This window comes from Notamacropus eugenii, chromosome 2, assembly GCF_028372415.1.
Source record: "Notamacropus eugenii isolate mMacEug1 chromosome 2, mMacEug1.pri_v2, whole genome shotgun sequence".
Classification (NCBI taxonomy): Eukaryota; Metazoa; Chordata; class Mammalia; order Diprotodontia; family Macropodidae; genus Notamacropus; species Notamacropus eugenii.
In genome coordinates this window covers 5,794,074-5,818,919 of record NC_092873.1, presented here as the reverse complement: position 1 = coordinate 5,818,919, position 24,846 = coordinate 5,794,074, and the positions used below count along the sequence as shown (strand labels likewise).

The window sequence follows — 24,846 nt, the reverse complement described above, 5'->3', positions numbered from 1 at the left end:
AGGATAAATATAGACAGGTCATTCAGTATGTCTCCCAGATGCCCTTTGTTTCTCAAGTTCTTGATAGATAGACTGTTAGCCTTCCCTAAGCAGAAGTCAAGATTCCCAGCTGGCTGCAGACAGAGTTACTGTCACTGATGGCTATTCCTTCCTCAGCTCACTAAGGCAGATGGCCAACATGGCATGTTCAACTGGTGAGTTGGGATCCAGAAGAGGTGATCTTTGTTCCCTTTTCCAGCAGTACAAAACAAAAAGAATCCATATTTTTTGTCACAAATATTTCCATGCTTTCACTTAATCATTAGAATAAATTAACAAATTAAAGATGAGATGGCACATTAAATTTATTTAAAACCCACACAACCCTCTTCTGTACAGAAATCATAAAATAAAGGCAACATTGGGCAGGTTTATTCTTTAAAAGTTAATTTTAAAAACACAATGCGAAGTTCCCCAAGGCAAGCTTAGATGATTCCAACTTCCTGAAGTTTGGAACCTTCATTGTAAGGCTTAAAAACTTGACTGGCATTGGCTGTCCTGTAGTGCCTCCTTGGTAATATCTCAGGATGCAGACAGCCCCATATCTCCATGGCAAAGAAGGAGGCAAACTACAGAGCTCAAAGTCAAGATAGGCAAGGAGACCCAGTTCCTATGGAAGAAGATGGGATTAAGAAACAAAGACTGCTATTGACTGGCTTAGCAAAGCAAAAGAACAGGATATTTTTCCCACCTCAGTCCCAATTGTGGAAGTCTCTTCCCCCACCTTTGTGCCCCAAAACTTTATCATTCCCATGAGATTAATCTTCCTTTCTTATCACTTTTTCTCTGGCATGCAACCATTCTACATGGTATTATTCCCTGTGTCTATGTAGACTTCTCTTGTCTTAGGGTTGAGGGTATAGCCAGTGATTCCATTACCATAGGGGACACCTATGTAAGAAAGCACCCTTCACCAATGTCAGTGCCTGCTCTCCAACTTAGAGAGGAAGTTGTTCAGGATCTTGAGAACTTAAATGACTTGCCCAGGATTATAGAGCCAACAAACATCAGAGACAAGACTTGAACCCAGGTCTCCCTAGTTTCAAAGTCATCTCTTTCTGCAGTATGTCAATCTGTCCCTTGTCTCCCCCTTCCCTTAAACAGGTCTGGCAGGATCTTCGAGGTGAAAAGCCTAAAGCAACAGAATTGTCTGCCATGAGCCAGGGGTCCAGGGTCTCCTCACCAAGATTCAAACTCTTTTTTCAAAAAGGGTCTGTTCCATTGCTTCTCCAGAGTCTGGAGGAGTTCTGGAGTCCAATAGATGGGTCCTGAAATCGCAGGAAATATTCTCACAGCGACCCTTCTGTTTTCCACAGGTGGGTTAGGGACATCAGACCTAGGTGACGTCTTTGGACCTAGTTGCCTAGGAATGGGAAAATCGCCAAAGTCATTATCAAACCAGGAAAATGCATTAAGTGCCTGTTATATATAATGTCCTAGGGATAAAAAAACAAAGAAGCAAGCCCATTTCGGACTTCAGTCATCTTGCTTTACCACACACATATATAGAAATAGTTATGTAAAATATATAGAAGGCATTGTTTTGGGGGTTGGCTATATCTAGTAAAGCTTCCTCTAGATCATGGTGATTGAACAGAGCTTTGGAGGAAATAAAAGTTTAAAGAAAGAATATGCTCCTGGCATGATCATGGAAAATGCAATGTAGTGGCAGGGTCAGCAAAAATTTGTTATACTTGACTGGGAGATTCGAGAAGGGAAATAATTAATAATAAAGGCTAGAAAAATTGGGTTGGGGCTAAGCTTGGAAGAGCTTTAAATTCCAAGGCATTATTGCATTCTTGGAGATGTGGCCATGTCCTACTATTCCTTGGAAGAATGACTTGACCCTTCTAGCCTCCTTCCAGTTTGCACAGCCCTGAAATTTTTCCTCATGGATGCTGAAGTCAGATATTTGGCCATCACTCTTGTTACTGTCAAATAGAAGGTCTGAATCTCCCAAATTTTAGCAATGTAAAAGGCCCGAAGACAGCTTCCCAAAGTAGAAAGCAAACTTGGTAGCTAGCAAGAATGCCTTGCACATAGGGACTTAATAAATGATTGCTAAAAATGAGTCCCTTCATTTTACAAGGGAAATAAATGACAAGGAAAGTAAACTACTCCATCATGCAACTAATGAAATAGCTTTTCTATCCCACATCTGCCCATTTCAGCCTCCAAATCTAGACCCTCTCTGCAACATCATCCTGCCTTTCCCCTGTTAGTGCTACACTTAATGATTAGTAGGCAAGGGGAAAGCTAAGTCAAGACAGCTTTCTAACGTTGAGAAGACTAGCTTGACATTAGAGAACCAAACTGCAATGTTTACCTGAACACTTGGCAAGATAAGGGGAACCGAGTCGCACCACGGCCAAAAACGGGATACAATGAGACATAATGGAGATCTGTTTTATACATCACATGCATCTCAAAAGCCTAAAACACAGAAAGACCATTTAGATGGAAGGATTTCAAAATGTTCTTCCTTTCACCTTTGGCCCCACTTTCTCCCAAATTTACTTTGTGTATAACATCCCTTTTTCCTCCATAATTTACTGTCATCCTGACTCTACAGTCTCCTTCTTGCCTATGTATTAAACAGCCTAGAATTCCCCCAGTCTTAAAAAAGCCTTCACCTGATTTCAACATCCCTTTCAAGGTATGGTTGTCTCTCATCCCTTTCATTAACTGGAAAGCCTGTGCTTCTAATTTCTCACTTCCTTCTCAACCCCTGGAAATCTGGCCTGTACCCTACTCATCCAGAACTGCTTTTTCCAATGTTACCAATGATGTATTAGTTACCAAACACATGCAATTCCTCTCAGCCCTCTGTAGCAATTGATCTAGTTAACAAAATAGGGTTTTCCATCTGGTTTTCCATGGTGCTACCCTTGTCTGCTTCTCCTCCTACTGTCTAGATATGCTTTCTCAGTCTCCTTTGAAAGATCATCCTTGTATGACTTGTCCAGACTGTGCAGAGACTCATCTTCCCCTACCCTCCTCCCCTTTCCTCTCCCTCTCACACACATCATACCATCTCACATGAGTTTGATTTTCTCAATACAACTACTTCCAGTCTCTAAGTTTCTAAACTCTCTCCTGCCTTCTAAACCCCACGACCACCAACTGCCCTTTATCTATCTCTATGTTAATATCCTTTCCAATTCCACGTTCCTAACTTTCCCAGAAAGCCATTCTTCCTAATTTTCTCTCTGTCCTCTTTTAGAACATACAGATTTGAAACCTCTCTTTCTATACCCTCTCTGTTGCCAAGTATTACTAATTCTCTTAAAGAATCATCCATTCGTCTTGTCCCCTCTTCTCCATTCACACAATGTAGGCAAGGCCCTGAGCAACCTCTGCCTAGACTACTGCAAACTCTCTTTTGTCACCCATTCATGCTTCTCCTTTCATATCTGTTCCATTGAAATCCTGAGACGATAGGTCTGGCCTTGGCTCTCCAATGTTCCAAAAGGTCTAATGCTTCCCTCTTGCTTTTCAGATTAAATACAAACATTTCTCCCCCACTTTTCAGGAAGTTAATAGTCTAATCCCATTACAGCAAAGTGGCATAATCACCCCCAAGCTTGTTACTGATTCTTCTCCTTGCCATGTCCCTCCAATCCCATCCAGACTAGCCCTTTTCCTGGTGCCCATGAGTTCCATTTCTGCAGGCTATCCCCAAGGCCTGGAAAAGGCTCCTTCAAAGGATTCTTGGGTTTGTTTTTTTCCAAAGCTCTGCTGTTTCCTAGCAAAAAAAAAAAAATTTACTTGACCCCTATATTTTCAAAATTCTATTTTTCTACTTATTTGTTATCCCTACTGAATATAATTTACTTAAAGATCAGAACTATACATTTTTAGTTTTGTATCTCTAGAACCATGCAAGGCTTAAAATAATTCCTCGTTGAATAATTCAAAGAAAAGAGAAAGACATTCCAACTAAGAAGTCCCTCAATTCATAGTACGAAGACAGGAGAACAAGTACTTTCCTACTCTGAGGCAGGAAAGGAGCAGTGAAACCAATTATTGTGAACACTAAGTACCTACACTCCCAAGTAACAATTTAATGGTAAGGGTATTAGGAACGTAGAGACTCAAAGAATCCTAGGTTAACTGAGTCAGCCTAGGGTTAAGCCATGATCTGGCCAGGACCATTGCCAAAATCTTGAACAACAAATCTAATAGTATGTCTGAGAAAGGGAAGTCACACTTTGGGATAGATAATAGGGTGGCCAACTTCAGCTTTCTTTTAATAATGGGCTTTCCAAATAGAGGTTCTCCCTGAGCGATCAATATCCTCTCTTAGGTATCCTTTGGTATTTTATGCTCTAACCATGGCATAAATCTGATCCAACCTCACTAGATTTCCTAATTTGGCTAAGATGAGCCAAAAATAAGAGTCTAGAAAGGCTCTATTCCAGGAACCACTCCCATACTCCCACACTCCCAGATATCCTCAAGTTTGCTCAGGAAAAGTACTAAAAGCTCTGTCAAGTTGGTGTGCAATCTGTGTGTAACTCAGGCAATCAAATGGCATTCAGGCCTAGTAAGTGCCAGGTACTGTACTAAATGCTGGGAACATAAAAGAGACAAAAGATAATAAAGGGGAAGCATATTGTCTCATTTTATTCTCACAAAAGAGAACAAAAAGAACCTCTGCCTACCATTACCCTACAACTCTGTTTTTCTGCTACAGAGATTTAGTAGGCAGTGTGATCCTGGATGACTAAAATTCCTTAAGGTTTAGTTTGCTTAGTAAAATGGAGTGATTTATAAAATTTCATTTAGTAGTTACCATGATCATCTCCATTTTATAAGTGGAGAAACTGAGGCAGACAGGGGTTCAATTATTCACTTACAGAGTTAGTGTCTGAGGCTAGATTTAAACTCATTTTTTCCTGACTCAAAGTCTGGTATTCTGTCCAGTATGCTGCCTACCTCAAAACCCCAGCTACAAAGAAGTCTCCCCTCAGTCCAGCCTTGGAAGTACACAAGCTTGTCAAATTAAAAAAAAAAAATCCCATCTGCCAATGGCCACAGAGCTTCTCGTCAAATGGCATGACACTAGCTAATCATCTCCTTCCCACATTGGTCCCCTGGCTTTAATCACATTAACGTTTAGTAGGAAATTCAATTCATTTTCTTCTTCAATATGTGTTGGGAATTAGTTAGGCATGAAGCAATAGTATAGACTACTACAGCCATCTCTTACCTTATTCTCAATCCCACACTCGGTCACAGAATAGTACAGCTCAAACTTATCCGTCATCTCCCCATTAACTGGACAACCCATACCAAGCGTCAGCTCTTCAGGTCTCACAGGCACTCCATCACCAAACAGATCTTTTTTCACTAACACCCGGAACATGAAAAGAGTACATTCCACAGTTACTGAGGGAAAAAAAAAAAGATCAAAAACCATTTGGATCAATCTTATTTTGAAACCAGATAAGTCGATAAACACCTATTTAGCATCTACTATGTGCCAGGCACCAATTCCTTCTACTCAAAGGTCCTGAGAAGAGGCTAAAGTCAAGGTAGCAGAATTTGGTTTTGCAGAAAAATGCAAAAGCCAACTAAAGATTGGTCCACAGTAATGATAGCATGATCATTTACACAGTGCTACAAAGCTTGCAATGTGTCTTACCTTCATTGACCTCAGTGAGTCCTAAGAACCCTGAAAGACAAGTGCTATTTTCTCAGTCAAGCTTAGACCCAATGGAGAAGTTAAGCTTCTGTCCCTTCTTTGTGAGGTACAGAGTTAGGCCTTAGGAATACAACATTGAACTGCTTCTGTGCCATCCCTAATTTTCTTTGTTACAAAGGATAACTTTATGTTTAGAAATGAAAGGAATATAAAAATAAAGATCTGTTTTTTAATGAAATATTTTACAAATTATTCCCATTTTACTAAAGAAAATGAGCTTCAGAGAGGTTAAATTATCCAGGTCCAGGCTCACTTTGCTACTAAATCTCTGTAGCAGAAATATAGGATTGTAAAGCAATGGTTGGCAGATAACACAATTGGATTCTATCTGCCAATTGATGTGAGTTTTGTCTGTGTTATCTTAATAGAATCTTCAAGAAGGTGAGAGTCACTACCTGATGATTTACTTGGACACATCGCTAGTGTCAGGCACAAGGTGCTAACCTATACAGGGAATCAAAATATTTGTCCAGAGACTTTTATGAACTAAAGCAGTATGAAATCAGCAGAATTGTGAGAATAATTTCCATAATAACATTGTAGAGAAAAACTCAGATTTTAGAAATGTAATCACAAAACGATGAATGACAAATCTAAAAGAATGAAGATGAAATGTGCCACTCACCTCCTAACAGAGCTGAACTTTAAAAAAAAATGGAGAAAAGAATGCATTTGGAGGACATATAATGTGGGAATTTGTTTTGATGGACTATAGATATTGAGAGATGTTTTTCTATTTTTTTTTAAACTTGTTCAATATGAGGGGGAGATTAGTGGGAAAGACAGATGTTTGTCACTTGAAAAATGAAAGCAACAGTAGTATTTGCAAGGAATAAGCAACCACTGTTAAAAAAGCATTTATTCAATGTGCCTACTATGTACCAGACACTGGCTATCTGGAGATACAGAGGTGGCCAGCATCAGCTAAGAAAAAAATCTAGTAGCCAATAAGAGCATCTATGATTGGAAGTTCAGGTACCTGTGATAAGGAGTGGCCTCTTTGTGTCTGTTTAGGAAATAAGGTGACTGGTTGTATTCTGAGAACATGGAGTTGGAAAGAAAGGCCCTTCACCACCAGCTGAAGGATTGCCCAGAGGGGAGATCAACTCTTTCATCTTCCTGTCTAACAGTTGACCTACATTTGTGGAAAGCTTTAGTGAAGGCCAAAATCTCAGACTCCTTCCCAAGAAATGAGTCTTGACACTCACCCACCCCCACCAGCTTTCTCTACTTTATTGCATGGGAAGGTTTATCCTTCACAAGTAGCCACCCACTCAATCTCACTGCCCTGTTCTTTTCCTACCTCCATATTTATATATATTCTATTCAACTGACCAATTTTTAGAAAATGCATAGGATGAATGTGGAACTTCACTGGGCACAGGGGGAAGGAGCGATGCACAAAATCAATAGCCCCTATTTTCACAAGGGTCAGAGTCTAGTTGGGAAATACAACATTCAATCTCAGGATAGAATCAGGAGAGTGTTCATATATAGTATAGTCAGGATATAGTCTAGGACTTAGGCCCTAAGTGATGCTATATTACTTAAGAAACCAGGCAAGACAGAAAAATTAGGCCCAAGTCAGAATGAAGTTAAGAAAATAGCCAGGTGAATAGTTTATATATCATTAATGTGCAATTAGGATCTGCCTAACATTTTGAAACTGGAAAAATTGAGTAATAAAGTAGTGTTTCTATGAAGAAGATGGATTTGAAGAAGAGAAAAACAAAGGAAGATAGGCATTAGAAAAATAATCAAACAACTCTGTGATAAGTATGATATTGAACACATACATATAGACTAGGCAGAAGGCAGGGGGAAAGTAAAGGAAGAAAAATTATTCAAGTAAGACATTAATAGGCTTCTCATTGACTGATTAGACATCAGAAAGATAAGATTAAGTGAAGCATCCAAGGTTTCACGGAAGATAGTAGGATTGTTTAGGAGTCAGGGGGTTCAGAAAAAGAGCTTCTCGTAAAGGAGAAGAAAAAATAGAAATATGAATAACCTGGCTTTAGACAAGCTGTATTTTTGGGTGAAAGCAATCAAGGGGCAGGATCTAGCCAGCCATTAGAAAACAATGAACTTAACCTTGAATTAGAGGATGGTTTTGGAGATATAAACAGAGAATTCAGTCCATGTGGCATAATATACAAAGTCGTGCACATCACATGCTTCTCTTAAGGATGTGGTGGGCTGCAAAGCAACAAGAATAATCCCTGGGGAACATCTCTCCTAAAGAATCTGAATGAGGAAAAAATAGTAAGGACATCCTTCATTTGACTTGTTAAACTACGCAGTTCTCAGTGACCAAAAAACAAAGAGAACAGCTTAAGTTCAGAGGAGACAATATTTTTTTTAAGTCGGTTTATCTTACTACTACAACCCACAGAAAACTGAAATGAGTATGCATCTAATTACTAACAGCTTAACCAGGAACCACTGTTTTAAGACAGAGACAGAGACAAATAATAAAGACAACAAATTCCACCCATTTACCTGGTTGTTCAGACCAAGTCAGGCAAACTAAAAGGTACAGGACTCCTAATTCCAGAAAGACTTTCATCATAACAAATCTCAGAGTAAGGTTACCGACCTAAACCCAAAACATGAAATTGGCAAAAGTGCTACCATTTCTTGTGATTTTATACTTAATTGTCCCATTCAGGTGTCTCCAATAATCTCCCTCGGTTAGCTCAAGAAAATCTCTACTGCCTCAACACTGAGAGCTTCCTAATAAAACCAGGTGTTTGGAGTTAAAGGGCCTAATAACGCATATCTGCCCTTTGGCGGTGTCTGTAGAAAAGAAGTTGTATGAGAGCAGTGATTTTCCCAGGATCTGCATAATACCTAGATACTCACTGTTGGATTCTGCCCCTCTCTATCAACAGAATTATAGGAGGACTCTGGTGAAGAAACAGGTGGAACTAGAGTAGAAATAAGGTCTGCACCTCTGGCAAAACTAAGGGCTTGCTCACAGGTGATACTATTTATTCAAGCCTGATGTCTCACTGTCAACCCTGGTGCACAGAAAAGCACTCAGACTTCTTCCCAAGAAGTTTAGGAGCTAAGTTTTGGGAAAGTGCTGGATTTTTTGATCCAACATAAAGGCACATGTTACTGTAAAAGAGCATTTTCTGCTCCACTCCCATGCAAGGTTTTATCCTCCACAACTACCTACCCAACAAAAGTGTAAGATGGTGAAGCTGCCCATTTGAACTAGTACATGAAATATTAACTATTCATTCTATCTCACCCAGAAGGCTTGTGAAACACTCCAGCCAATTCCACTTTCTCTTACCTCCCTCCCCTTTATATCTGGATTTAGTTGATAAAAGTGTTCTGCATTTATTTAAAGTATGGAATTCAAATCTTGTTGCCTAGAAATGATGAATATATAATAAATGATATCAGAAGCCCCTAAGCTAATAACATGATGGGCAAAAAAAAAAATCCATGCTATTTTTTATCTTCAACTCACTTTCAGGTCATAGTCTATGCCTTCCAGGAAAGGGAACAATTTAGTCAAGATTCTATCATTTGTTGGCTTTCTATATTTTTTAATGCATACTCAACATTGCCATGTTCTTTTCTGCTTTAGTAACATATTTAGGCATATCATTTTTACCTAAAGATTTCTTTAGCTATATGTTAGACACTTTGGCATGTTGTTTCATCATTATTTTCTTTCGTATTATTATTTCTATTTTGTGTTTGTTGACTCACTCACTATTCAGGATTTCATTATTAAGTCTCCATTAAGATCTATGTCTTTTGTTTGTGCTCTCTGAACTGATTACAACTTCTGTTGCATTATGGTCTGTACAATATGTTTTTACTATTTCTACTGTTATACACTTATTTGTAATATCTCTGTATTCTAATTCATGGTAAATTTTTTTTGTCAAAATTCTAGGTGGTGCTGAGTAATAGGAATATTCTTTAGCAGACCCATTTAGAAGTATCTTTGCTCTAGTTTCTCCAACAATTTGTTCAATTTTATATTTGTCCCCATATTGGTTATAATAATTTTTCTGTTAGATTTGTCCAAAACTAAGGGATATTAAAGTTTCCTACTATTATTTTACCATGCGTATTTTCTTGTAATTCAGGTAATTTGTGTTTTGTGAAATCTGATACTAAGATATTTACAACAAATCGTTTTTAAAAATGTTGATGTTTGACTTTCTTTTTATAGTTCCTTTCAGTGTGATGCAGTTATTTTGTTTATCTGTTTTATATTATAAATTTTGGGGGGGTTTCTTAGTCTGTTTTCATGATTGCAACTACTGATATTTTGGAGCAGATTGTGGTAAATATTGTTGCAGCCCCTCGTTTTGTAGGTATGTCTGTTATTTAGCTGTGCCTCTTAGAAGCAACAGATTCTGTAGATTTCTTTCTTCCACAATCTGTTACTTTTTTATATTATTGGATTGTTTAATCTATTCATATATAAAGTTGGAAGTTAGTTTTATATTTTCTTCCATTTGTCTCTAATTTTTTTTTTCTGAATTGAAATTTTCTATTCCTAGTCATTTATCCCTCCAATCATTTTTTCTTAATCGTTTTTAAAGCAGTCCTATTCCCACATGTTCTCTTCTGCTTGCCCCATATTCCCCATACCACCCCATATCCCCACCTCCTGTTTGTCATGCTTTCCTAAGTTTTGGAGTGTTTTTTAAACATATTCCTTTTTCTTTCTTGTATCTACTTATTTAATTCTTCCTCTTTTTTTCCCTCACTTAAGTAACCAGGTAAAATCATCTCCTCCCCTCAACTTTTTTTATTAATTGTTTCATTTTTCTGTCTTTTTTTTTTTAGAAAAAAAACTTTCTTTCCTTCTTTCTTTGCATTAATTCTATTCTCTTTCTGTTTCTTCTGGACTTTTATTCTTTTATTCATGGACCTTTTGCTTACTTTTTCCTTTTTTATTCTCTGTATTTGTCATGGAGGTGGAAGCAAAGTTTTGAGTTCCCTCTTCTAAATAGTTTCTATGTTATTGTTTTTGACCCTTGTCCCATCCCCCTTTTCCTGTTTTGACTCACTCTTAGAAATGTTAAGTCCTGGAGGAGAAAGGGAGAATATGAATACTGTGCAAAAATTTTCCTTTGTCCCTAATTGTGCAGTCCATTACTATTTCCTGCCCTTTCTGTGGTCATTACTGCCCCCCCCCCCCATTTTCCACCTGTGCTCTGGGTCCAAGCCCTCCCATACTTCTGGATCTCAGTTGCCCCTAGGAACTCTATCCCCTTCACTTGAGGCAGGATCCATGAGGAACCATCATTCTCTCAGTTTGCGGTTTTTCTTAAATGAGTTTTTACCCGTTTAAGGCTGCTGAATCCTATTACAAAATCTCTCTCCTCCTGTGGAGGCATTCTTCAGCAGGACCCTAGCCTACCGCTGAATAGAGATTTCCCCATTTGTTTCGCACTGTTTCAACCCCTCCCTCACAATCTCCCCCATTCTCCTGTAGACTCTCCTCTTCCTGAGACACCCCTACAGGGTGTCTCTTCCTTGTTTACCATTTTTGATTATGATAAATCACACATTAGCTTCTACCTTCTTCCTTCTCTTCTTTTTTTAATGTACCTTCCAAGTCTGTATTTTAATTCCCCACAAGAAACTTTTTCACCCTCAGGTGGGATGTTGTGAAGTTTATTTATTCCATTTTGTTTTAAGCACCATCAATTTTTCCATCAAATTCTTGCTTTCCATGTTTCTTTTTTGTCCTTTTTGAAAGAAATGTCTTGATTTCTGTCGTGGTAGCATTGTTTTTAAACCCATGAGTATCCTTTTTTTTCTAGTTTTCCCCCTTTGGGAAAATATTCCGTTACTTGTGCCTACCCTTCAGTGCTGATTTTTTTAATCTTTCTTGTATTTCTGTTGTCTGTAGTGTTTGCAAAGCAACAAATAGACTCATCTGATTTTCTTTGTAGGAATGCATCCAATGCCTGTTTTATTGAATGTTTTCTTTTTCTCATGGGTGATTAAGCTTGGGTTTTAGCATATGTTACACCTTGGGTTGCATCTTGAGCACCTCTGCCCTTTCCTCCAGACCACAGCAGATTATTTTGCACAAAGTAGGTATATAACAACTATTTATTAAATTAAGGAGGTAGACTAGTCACATGTCAAGACCAAGGAGGAACTCACCTGAAACCACTTATTTCTTGGCTATCCTAAGATATTAAAAGAAACAAAAGACACCGGCATGGAAGGTTTTCTCCAAGTATAAGGGAAAGGGGTATACATGCCCTCTAACTAATGTAATATAATCAAAGTTAAGGAATAATGAAGTTTTTAAACAATAGTTCAAGCCAAGCTATCTATGAAACATGATTTAAGAAAGGTACAGCTAACCATGACTTTGGGAGTTTTAAAGGGCTAGAAGAATTTAATCAGTGAACCAGTGGTGGGTCAGAAGACCCTAAATTCAGTTTAGAATCTTGTTCCAGGGTTTCATCCAAGTTACTGTGAGAGAAACCCTGTAAGGAGGAGGAGAGAGTTTCCCTTTCTTTCTTCTTCCCCTAAAGCCAAGGACTATGTCTTTGGAGAGACTAGATCAGGAGTAGACAATGCATCTAGCTTTGATTAAAGAGATTGCACCAATTAGAGATGAAATCCATCTAGGATAATAACACACTAAGGACAAAAATATATAGATATATACATATAGAATAAGATGAATGAAAAGTTTGAGACATTTGCGGTAGTTAACAATCAATTAATTAGGCTAGCAGATAATAAATTGGTCAGTGGTTTCTCTCAGTAACGCATTACAAACATTATAAAACACTATGGAGACATCATTGAATGCCTAAATACACCTCGAAAAGTAAGTGCCCCTGATAAGCAGAGATCAACCCTGATAGGGGAACAAACAATTAGGAGGTGGGATAAAAGTCTTCATCTCCTCCTGATGAAAATGTGACTTGATCATGAGTCTCAGATGCCTCCTGCAATTTGGACAAAAGAATCCATCTCTACCCAGACCTCTCTAGTTGTTTTTCTCCTACATGAACTAGATCTCTAAAGTCTAATACAAGGTTCAAAGATGAGTTTATTTCCTAAGGGCAAGGACTCTCCTAGACTAGACTGTAAGATCTTCTGATTGAGTGGAGTCCCACCCAAGATCAAAAAAATTCACCCAGAGGATTTGGATAATTTCAGCTGTCAGCAATGTCCTTCAGAAACACTGGCTGAATGACATACAGAAACTGATCCCTGAATGAAGAAATAAAGGGGGAAATCCTCTATCCTAATTTAATAACTGTTTATAAAGAAATCATTCCCCTAAATACATATGTGTATATGCATATGTAACTTTAATTCTGTTTCTAACCCTAACTCTGTTTATAACCTTAATTTTGTTTATATTCTTGCTGCCTTTTCTAACTGAAGGAGGGCAGCAACATCAGAAAGCATGAGCCCTTACAGTAAAGAATGCTAATTATAGACTCAGGAAAATGCTTCAAAGCCATAAAACTCCAGAGATGTGTCAACTCCTTGTCAATCAGTCAATGAGCATTTATTAAGTATCTACAATGCATCAGGCACTGTGCTAAGCACCAGGGATAAAAAGAAAGGTAAAAAGACAGCCCCTGCCCTCTGCCAAAATCCCAGACCTCTTCATTCACCATCAGCTGCTCTGCTTGATTAGGAGACTCTTTTCCTGCTCCCTATATTGTCACTAACATCCGTTTTCTTTCCTGGGGTCACTGAACTTGCAGTGTAGTCAACAACTCTATTCTGGATGTTGCCTTTGGATTTTCCTGGTTCCATGGCAATGCTTGCCCAGTAACCTCCCGGAAATTGTGATAATGCCTGTTAATCCTTTGTGAATGTTTTCTCCAACTTTTTAAAAGAGAAAAGAAGTTAAACAGACATTGACAGAGGAACTGTTGGCCTCATCATAGTCAAGTGCCCATCACTTCCTGTCAGGAGTATTTTAATCTGTGTCTTCCTTCTCCAATGTCTCCTCATGCAGCTGAAAAGAATGTTCAACCCACAGATTTGGCCACATCCCACCCTGCCCTATTGACTTTATGTCAGATCAAAGTCTCTAAAAACAAACATTTGAGACCATGCATAATACTGATCTCTCCTACTTGTCTAATCTTCGCAAACCTTAATGAGCTTCACACGTCTTCACACAATCTTCCTCCCTAGCTCAATCTGCTTCTCAGAATGTTCATCGTTCTTCAGTGTTAGCTCAGGTACCCACTCCCTCATGAAGTTTTTCCTGAACAGCGGTTGCTGTTTTTTTTTCCCTGCATGCTGTTACAACTTAAGTCAAGGCAAAGTATAACTTCCAAAACACATAAGCCCCTTGAGGGTAGTCTCCTTTAGTGGCTTCTTGATGTTCTTGGCACAAGAAGCCATCTCCCAACTCAGAAAATTTTCTCTGACTGTGTCCCCTTCCCAGAATACTCTCACCCTCCCCAGTTTCATCTTATGCTTCACCTACAGTATATTAGTGTCCCAATTTTTCCACATCCCTTTCAATATTTGTCATTTCCCCCTTCTATCATTTTAGACAATCTGATAAATGTGAGATGATATCTTGAGGTTGTTTCAATTTATATTTCTCCTTCAAATCTCAGATAAAATCCTCCCTTCTACAGGAAGCCTTTCCTGAGAACCCTTCACTTCCTTTTGATTATCTCCACTTTTTCCTGTATATATCATCTGTACATAGTTGTGTGTATGCCATCTCCCCTATTAGCTTGTGAGCTTCTTAAAAAGAGGTGATGTGTTTTGCTTTTCATTGTGATCTTGGCACTTAGCATAGCACCTGGCATACAGTTAAGTGTTTAACAAATGTTTGACTGACTTCTCCCCCTTCTCAAGGCCTTCTTGGGCCAAGGTCCTAGATTTCTTAGAACACATAGGAGCCAATTTAATTCTTCAGATTGGACTTGCTCTAATTCCAGTGATCTGACCCATAGGAAAAAAAATGTAACAAAAGGGCATTTTGTAAATGGGACCTGTAAAAAGAAAAAATGTTTAGCACTATACGAAACTAATTCAAAAATCAATCATATTTTAGGAGACTGAGCCATTGCAAATAAACATGAAGACAGAAATTGTAATGTATTTTTACAGACCAACAAAAATGATATATTAAACTAGTACAATAAAAATAGTAATAGGTGCAGGAAAGAAAAACAAAAAGACATTAATTTAAATGGAGTTTTAACGTTGACAGTATCATATCTTAAACTTTATTATAAAACAGGAATTATCAATATTATCTGGCACTGGCTAAGAAATAGAATGGTAGATCAGTGAAATAGAATACATATACAATAAGAAGTAGTAAATGTGTATGGTAATCTTATGTTTGATAAATATAAAGATTTGAACTTTTGAGATAAGAACTCATTATTTGGTTAAAAAAAAAAAAGGTTGGAAAGCAGTGTGGCAGAAACTTACACCATTTACCAAGATAAGATCAAAATGTATCTATGACCTAAACAAAAGGGAGATATCACAAGTGAATTAGAAGAATGTAACATATTACCCATCAGATTTACAGATAGAACAAGAATTTATGAATAAAGACAGGGATCATTGTGAAACCACACAACTCACACTTTCATATATCAATGCTTTCTTTAGATAGCATTTTCCTTCATAAGTTCTTCGTAGTTGATTTGAATGTTCATATTATTTAGAATATCTTAATAATTCACAGTTAATCTTCAAACAGAATTGTTCCTATGTATAACATTTACTTGGTTCTGCTCATTTTACTCTGTATTATTTCATGCAAGTCTTTCAATGTTTTTCTAAAATCAACCTGCTTGTCATTTCTTATAGCACAGTAACATTCCATAACAATTCATATATTCAGCCATTCTCCAATTGATAGGCATCTCCTCAGTTTCCAGTTTTTTGCCACCACAAAGAGAGCTGCTATAAGTATTTTAGAACACATAGGTTCTTTCCTTTTCCTCTGATCACCTTGGGAAACCAACCTAATAGTGATTTTGCTGGGTCAAAGGGTATGCACAGTGTTATAACTCTTCGGCCATAATTCCAGATTGCTCTCCAAAATGGATAAATCAGTTCACAGTTCCACCCACAGTATATTAGTGTCCCAATTTTTGTGGAAAATCCCTTTCAACATTTGTCATTTTCTGATTTTAGACAATCTGATAAGTATGAGATGATATCTTGAGGTTGTTTTAGTTTATTTCTCTAATCAATAAAGATTTAGAGTATTTTTTCACATGACGACATATAGCTTTGATTTCTTCTTCTACAAACTGTCTGTTCATATCAATAGACTATCAATTGGGGAATGATTCACATTCTTATAAATTTGACTCACATCTCTATATATTTGAGATATGAGGTCTTTATCTGAGAAATTATCTATAAATTTTTCTCCAGTTCTCTGCTTTGCTTCTAATCTTGGTTACATTGGTTTTATTTATACAAAACTTTTAATATTTAGTCAAAATTTCCCATTATTCCACACATGTATCTATATCAAATGTTGACCTTCTCTAATGTGTGGTTGGGAGGGAATAACAGAGACAACTTGAAACTTAAAATATCAATAAAAAACAAAATAAAGAGAAAAAAATTTAATATTGAAATCCTAAATAATGAATAGGGCAAAGATCGAACTATAGAAACAGGTAATAGTTCAATGAAATAAAATAATGATGAAAGTAGTTACCAAAATTTCTGGGATGAAGCCAAAGCAGTTCTCAGGGATAGACCTATATTCCTGAAAACATACATTAGTCAAATAAAAGAAAATAGTTATCAGTGAGCTGAATATGCATTTCTCAAAATTAGAAAGCCTGTAAATAGGCCAAAACAGTGCAAAAGAAAAAATATTGAAATATAAAGGAGAAACAAACTGGAAACCAAAATATTATAAACATTCTAATGAAAAAATATAAGACTAAAATTGATAAACCTTTAGCCAACCTGAAAAAGAGGACAGAAAAGCAAATTCTCAAAACAGCAAATGAATAAGGTAAAATCGCAGCAAAACCAAAAGAAATAAAAATAATTATCAGAACCTTCTATGCAAAATTATCTGTGAACAAAACTGAGAAAATATAGAAAAATAGAGCAACACCATCAAAAGTAGAAAATCCCCAGTCTAACAGAAGAAGAAAATAAAAACTTCAAATAATCTGATCTCTGAAAAGGAAATCAACCAAGCTTTAAAGGAACCACCAATGGTGGGGAGGAAACTCCTAATCTTGATGTATATTCACAAGACAATTCTATCACAACTTCCACCTTTCTAAAATTTTATCATGACTCAATCCCCCTGAAAACTCTTGACGTTGAATAAGGGGACAAAAATCTAAGCCATGAGTTATATATAAGGGTTCTTTTCAGTATGACTCCTCTGAAATAGAATGAATCTCAATTACTGAAGATTTTCCCCAATTCCTTACATTTATAATGCCTTTTTTCTCCTCTAACATAAAACTTTTGTTATTTAAGGTTTTGTGTCTGAACACTTTTCTACATTCATTAAATATGTTGGGGCTATATATGTAGCTTATGTGGATCATGTGGCTATCCACATGGGTTTGTATATATATGTGGCTTACAGGGAGGATTTGACAGATCTCAGGAACCTTACTCCTCCGTCTTTAAGTGAGACCTTGATTCTTGCCTGGAGAGCCAAAGTAGGGAACATGAGGTCCACCATTACACTCTCCTCATGGAGAGGACACTGAATTAGAATTATATTTATTCATTCTCCCTCACCCCCCTAAATATTGCCAGTTTAGGATAAATGATACTTTTCTTAGGCTCAATGCCTGTCTCTGATCACTATCCCTTTAAAAATGGGCATCTGACACTTATATGCAAAGGTTTGACTCCTTCTCACCTGATGGTAGTTAAACATAAACCATCACAAATGGTGAAATAAAGTCATTAAGATAAAAAACAGACATCAGAGAGCTTAAAGAGATTAGAAAACACCTAACAATACAGAAAATTAATGAGCTCTCCCATTAGGCCTAAGATATCTCAATTCAAGAGTCCTTGATATCACCTAAGGCAAAATACTGCAGTCTTTAGAGAAGCAACCTGGAAATTGCGGACAACTGGAGAGCCAGCTTTCCCCTACATGTTTAACTTCCAAAGTCTGTTTCATTTCCCTCACAGAGGATCTTCTCCCAAGCTTTTGTACCCACTCCACCCATCATGAGGCATCTATTATTTCCTTACCAGTGATGAAAGTTTTATGCAGATACTACAACTTTTAACCCAGAAACACATCTAAGATTTCTCCCTAGCCCAAAGTTTCTGATGTCTTGATCAGTGTACTGACTGATGACACTCCTACCATCATTGATTGGTTAAACATTTCACCAATATGAGTCTTCTGATAAATAATAAATGTTTAGCAAAGCTTTTCTATGACCTTTGTATTTAGGGTTCCAAGTCTTCTTTTTAGGATGAATCCTTCAATGTGAAATAAATTTTAAGCTATTACTGAAGCCAATTCCAGTTATTACAATTATTTCTATTCATTATGAATACTCTGATACACAAACAATAAAATATGCAGTGTTGCTGAAGGCTCTCCTACAGATTAGAGATTATATGAATTATATGTTGTTTTGTGTGGGGACAGCTAGGTGGCCCAGTAGGCCTAGAGTCGAGAAAGCTTATCTTCTTGAGGCTTCAGACACTTACTAGCAGTATGCCCCCAGGGAAGTCACTTAGCCCTGTTTGCCTCAGTTCCCTATTCTGTCAAAAGAGCTGGAGAATAAAATGGCAAACCATTCCAGTGCCAAGTAAACCCCAAATGGGGTCACTGAGTGGGACACTGCTAAACAACAACAAAATCATTTTGTGTCAAAGAATTGGCTATCTACCTTTTAAAGTACCTCATTCCTTCAACAAGGATTTCTTCAGCCATTATCAGTTCTAGGTACTGACTTCACAATGAACAAGTGGAAGTGGAAATTGTCTCAGGCCCCTAAGGCATTTACATAGCAGCCGCTGAGATAATATTACAGATACATGCAAAAATAAAAGGCAATTTGGGGAAGAGGGGGGCATTGCAAATATAATCCTTCATGGGAGTTTTGAAGAACTGATTGTGATGAGGACAGAGCAGTGCAAACCTTGAGAGGTTGCAGCAATGTCGGTTATTCTGATTGTAGTATGTCTTTGAAAGAGTTAAAAAAATATTCCTTTTCTTCAACAATAGCCATCTCATTGTTTCTTTCTCCCTGCAGGTGACTCAACTCCCAAGTCCTTCCCAGGAACAGCCAGTCCTTAACTCAACCATTTCATCTCACTGTTCTAAACTAGGCAACATAGTTGTATAGAATGCTATTCTTGGAGTCAGATGTGAGTTCAAGTCCCGATTGTGTGACTTTGCACAGTCACTTTACCTCCATCTGCCTCAGTTACCTCATCTATACAGCAGGGATAGTAATGCCTACTTCACAAGGGCTAGTATGAGGATCAAATAAGATGATGTAAAGTCAATGGTATATAAATTCTATGTAGTAATAAATTGATTAGGGACACTGTCACCCTAGAATTCCAAAAAGTTGACAATATCAAAGTCCTTTCCTTAACTAGTGAAGGATAGTACACTAAACACCAGGGGCACCAAGAGCCTGAAGCCAAGTTTCTTGCCTTCAGGGAGCTTACTTTCTCTCCAGAAAGAGAAAATAAGTGAAAACAACATTATGAAGCTACATTAAAGAAGTACAAACTGAGTATAGACACATGCTCCAGGAGTTGTGGGATATCCCAGAGAGCTCAGGCATTTGGAAAACGCTTCTAGGAAGTGGCAAGACTGAAAATGGGCAATGCAACAGGTATCTAGAGAGTTCCTACAGAATAGGAAACACTGCTAGATGCAGAGGAAACAGAGGCAAGAAGACCTTGGACCTATTCTCAATCAGCTTGCATGGGACCATGGAATCCCTTATGTCAACCATGACCAAATACAAGACAATTTAGAGGAAGAGAACCTGTACTTAAAGAAATATCAGGCAAGAGTCAAGGAGGAAATCAACTCCAGGTGGCGGTGGGGGGAGCCTATACAAAGGCCCACAAATAGGAATGCTTAATGCATGTGTCCAAAAGAAAGTGCATGAATGAAAGCAATGAGATCGAAGTCTACAGAGGATGGCTGTCAGGTAAGGACAACGCAGTGAAGACACCCAGAGACAAACACAGGGCACATAGGGGACAAGGGTAAGGAATTTATCAGCAGTGGAGGGAAAGATGAAGAGGCAAGAGAATTGTAGAATTGTGTGAAACAAACCAATTTCATCTTGAAACCCAAGTTGCATTTTCTTGTAAATCCCTCCTGCTTGCTAATCATAGGGATTTGAGTAACATCCCATTACATATCTGGAAAAGTCCACCTACTCTCTCTCTCTCTGCCTCCCACTTTGGAAAAATCACCGCTCTTTCTTCCAACTAGAAGTCAGATTACCTAATCTTGTATCCTGCTAATTTTTTAATGCATTAAAAAAAAAATCCATCTCCCCTTGTATTTAGAGTTCAGTGCCAAGCTGAGGTGGGCTGATTCCAATTTGTTATGCGATTGGCATGTACTGTTTAATAAATCAATATGCTTGAAACCAAGTGAACAGTATGCATTCTGAAGAAATTGCCAGCTATTAGAGCTAAAGTTTCCTGGACTGTGCAGCAAGACTTATTTCCCACCCCCTTGGTTAGAATCTGAGAAAGATAAGGTAGGTCTAAGGAAAATGGAGGGGGCTACTAGAAAGGATGGTGAATTACCCATCTTTCTTATTCCTTCAGGAAAATTAAATCATGTCATTTTATGCCTACTGTCTTTTTTCCTCTTTTGTTAGAACCTCAACACAAGTCATATTCTGATGTTTCCCATGAAAATACTTTGAGAGGACATTGAGAATGATACCAACAGTTTTTCAGTATCCAAACATATTCCATGGAAACTTAGAGCTATGGTTCTGAGCCACAGCTCCCAAAAGAAATAACAAGCAAGAATACTTCAGAAAACATGCAGCAGTATATATGAGTATATGAAGGGCAGTATATCCTATATTTATTTAAGGGATCTTTGAAAAACAAAGCCATAGAAAAGGTTCACAAAAGTATCAACTACTTACAGCTTCTCAGAGATTTCTAGGTAAATTGCACCAAGAGACCAGGGCCCAGTGGACCACAGAAATATTGAGCAGCATGTATAGGAATAGAGTCGCTGGCTTGATGATAAGTTTCATGTCCCCAGGATACGGGGGAGGCCAGTAACAAGATAGGGACTGGGAAAGTGTTCCTGTGAGAAAATAATAGTTAGCAAATATCCATTTACAACCACTTGGGCTATGTCTACAGTAAGGAACTCAATTCTTTCTTGGACTGTTCTAGATTCTTGCCTTGCAGGACCATTATCTTTCCAATGTCTCCTCTACAGACCTGCCAAAATCATCTAACCTGCAGGTCTTGGTACCTCAATCCCTGTCTTATTCTTTGGACAAGGTGTAAACTCCTAACAACATTTGAGGACAATCACCATATTAATCTTTTCTTGCCTCGTATCTTGTTTTGCTTTGTACATTTTACCTCCTAGCCTTAATGACCTGAGTTCTTCCTTTTCACCTACTCTCACCACCCCCCCTTCTCTGGCCCAGGCTCCTAAATGAAAGTCTTTGGCACACATAAGGATGACTAACATGTCAGATTTTACTTTCTCTGCTTCCATGGATCTTACCATCTCAGAAAAAAATAAAAAGTTTACTGGGTTGGTTTTCCAACACTGCTGACAAAAGATTTCTTCCCCATTTTGTAAAGAGTAGCATTTTGGATAGTGTCCCAGTTTGGAGTCATACTAGGTATTAATCTCCAGAGATCCCATTTTATGTTATCTTTGGGATCTTTTGTCTTACTCTAGGCATTCATGACTATTTTATTGGCATCCAACTTCATACAAATCAAAGGAAAACCAGACTAGCATAAACCATGCACTGAATGAGTCTGCCAAAGGAAGACATTGTTAATAGAAAAATAAATCAAGACAGAGGTGTAGCAGTATAAAGCTGCAGAGCCAAGAACAGAGTTCAATTTCTGCTAACGTCTTGCACTAGTTATAGGAGCCTGTGTGTAGCAAGATTTCACTGGCTTAGACTACTCAAAATTAAAGTTCAGTGTCTGATATCAGAGTTTCCTCTATCAAATGGCCCTAGTTCAATCAGAAATGGAATCCTCTATCAACAGTTACACCTTGGCTCCTATAGGAAGGCAACTAATAAGTTTCAACAAGTTACCTCATTCAGGTGCTTCCCCCATCTTGGCAATAGGCTCTTTTCTCTGCTATGAGTCAGATTCTCAGATATTTTTCCAAGCTTTGCATTCTTACCAAACTAAGGTTGACATTCCTAGATCCTGATGGCCACTTCCTCCTTCCCTGGACCCAACATCTTGCTGAGTCCATGAGGCAGATGGAGCAGCAGATGGAGGTCTATCAGAGATATTCATTCCAGCTATCCCAACTGAAAGGGGAGAAAAATTCTCTATAATAGGACAATTTGGGGTTTCCCTAGAAAAAAAGTAGGGGAAAAATATAAGAAGCTTTAGAATGTGAAGGATAGAATTAAAGCTCCAGGCCTCACAGGTTTGTGGAAACTGCCAAATGAATTTTTATTTCCCATTTTCAAATATTTCTCCTGTGAATATTTTTGGGGAGTGGGGAGGGATTGTAACAAGGAAGGGTACTTCATTCCTGAGCCATGGTCTTCCTCCATTATCAATATGTTATTTCTAGCTCTATAGCTCAGACTGGGAGAGGACAATGAGATCATATAGTAGCTCACATGAATACAGAGGCATCCCTACCAGACTCTGATGTTATTAGCTAACAGGTAAATTGGTCCAGAGCCTTCTCCAAAGGACTTACCAGTATCACCATCTTAGAAAGCCATGTTTCATTCCACTAAAGCCCTATTTAATCCTCCCACCCCTGTCTAGCTCTCCCTAGATAGGAAAGGGAGAATGATGTACTAAAGTTGATATTCCTACAGAAATATCTGACACGTGGGGGAGGGGGAAGGAGGAGGAGGTACCTTGGATCTGGTAGGGAAGAGAGGTGGAAATCAAAGTGACTCCTTTGAGACACTTGCAGAGTACGTGGCTCTTAACCTCATTCATTTTCAAAGATTTATAGGAAATTCTATTAAGTCATGGGACCAGAATAAGTCAGATGTTTCCCAGCTGGTAAATTTCACCTCAAAATGACCTGAGAAAGAAGGAAAAACTTTAATAGAGCAGGATATAGAAGTTGTACTCACTCTTCAATTGTACATTTCAGAGGTATGTTATGAGCTCCACCTTCCACATTTTCTAAAGAATGACAGTGAAGAATGCTGTGGAAAATAATGATATTCCACTTCATCTGGTGAGAGAGAATTATTTGGGAATAACATTTAAAATGAATAGGATAAGTTAAATATTTAAAATCTCTAAAGTGAGATAATGGGAGCGCAAGAGGGTGTGGAAGATAGAGCCCTGGGGGTCACTTTGGGTCCAAGAGGTTATCAGGTCCCCAGAAGAGAATTTAACCCAAGACCCAGACAGAGGAATCTCCCCCTTTTCTACAGGGAAGCTACCAGTCAGGTTTCCTTTATTACCATGGTTTTCTTCCTCACCACACTGAGTACATGATAGTGAAGGTGATCGATCCTCTTAATGTAACCTAAACTACAAAAGGATAGTCATTTTATTGTGGAACATCACTAAATTGACCAGCATCAGCAAAGTGAGCACAAGGAATCCTTTGTGGCTTAAAAACCATGCTATTACCCAGGATCCATGGGCCAGTCTTACAAAAGGGGGAGTGCTTAAAAGATAAAATTGACTCCAATGTCCTTCACCTGCTCACAGGTGAATCAAGAGGGTCTGCGAAGGATCCAGGAGATGATCTCTACCACTTTCCAGGCTTGCCTCCCACCACCCCACTGACTGGGAGAACTCCTGCCCTTCTTCACCTGATAGGGACTAGGCAGAGAGGACTCCAGCAAGGGGCTGCAGGAATCACCCTTCTTACCTCTTTTTGTATTCCTCAATGCATTACTGAGTAGAAGAAGAAAAATTGCCCTTCTAGGACTGTAGATACATGGCAGTCTTGTCCCAGGGACACCTGGTCAAGATTCAGAAGTTTTGCACTCCAAAAAAGATCTCTATCCATTATAACCTGAAAGTAGTCTGGGTCACAGGTTACTCATACTATGCAAAAAAGGGAAACAATCATGTCAAGGTAGGAAGTGACCCTCAGACAAAGCCATACAGAAGTCAAGTGGCAGAGAAAGTATAAAACTAGAGGAGACTCCATAACAGAAACAATGATTCTGCCCTAATCCTGCTTCCACCATTTGAATGTGGCAAGTAGACAGACACCAGCAAACAAGCAAGTCTTCCCTGATCCTCTATCTCTCCAAAAATGGGAAACTTTACTTTATAATTTGAAATTTGAGGGATTCATTCCTTTCATAGTCAATAAACAGAGGACAAGGTCATGGAGTAGAGCTGCAAGGGACCAGAAGATCTTATGCCGAATGTACTCGTTTTATAAGTAATGATGACTGGCAGGAAGGTTAGGTCACTTGCCCAATGTCACAGTCAAAAACACCTTGAAAAACAGGATTTGGAGCCAGAGCCTCTGAATGAGTCCTCTTTTCACTATACCAAAGAAATTGGAGCAAGTCCAGAGCAACAGGACCAAGGATAATCCTCTAGATTTCTTCTTTCAATGAAATTTAGAGAAAGCTAATGGCACCTACACTTGGATTCACTACATAGCAATTACAATCTCCTATTCAGGGACAGGGTGCTCTTAATGAGAGGAGGTAGAAATGTATTTGCCAGGAGACAATCAAACAGAAAGGAGAGGGAGACAGAGAGAGGGACCAATGGACAGGTAACCTTAATTTTGACTCAGAGTACATAGAATAAAAGCAAATCATTGATTCCTGAAAGACCTTCAGATAGTTGCCTACAAGACCCATTTTACAAAGACAACCCATCCTACCTGGATAACCTTGGAGCAAAGCCTTGAAGAACAGGAAGAGCGTTACTAACACAGCAAACAGATTCAT

General features: G+C 38.3%; 1 protein-coding gene and 1 pseudogene across 1 annotated transcript; both read right to left on the bottom strand.

Annotated features, from left to right (window-relative positions):
• Window positions 1–326: 326 nt before the first annotated feature.
• On the bottom strand, window positions 327–8,493 carry LOC140524298 (putative oocyte-secreted protein 1 homolog). Its single transcript, XM_072638719.1, has 5 exons — window positions 8,249–8,493; window positions 5,252–5,430; window positions 2,366–2,472; window positions 1,223–1,402; window positions 327–649 (listed from the first exon to the last, which is right to left on the bottom strand). The coding sequence occupies exons 1-5, from the start codon at window positions 8,316–8,318 to the stop codon at window positions 562–564; spliced, it is 624 nt and encodes a 207-aa protein (XP_072494820.1). The 5' UTR covers window positions 8,319–8,493; the 3' UTR covers window positions 327–561.
• A 12,371-nt stretch (window positions 8,494–20,864) lies between these two features.
• LOC140522077 (uncharacterized) lies at window positions 20,865–24,846 on the bottom strand (annotated as a pseudogene).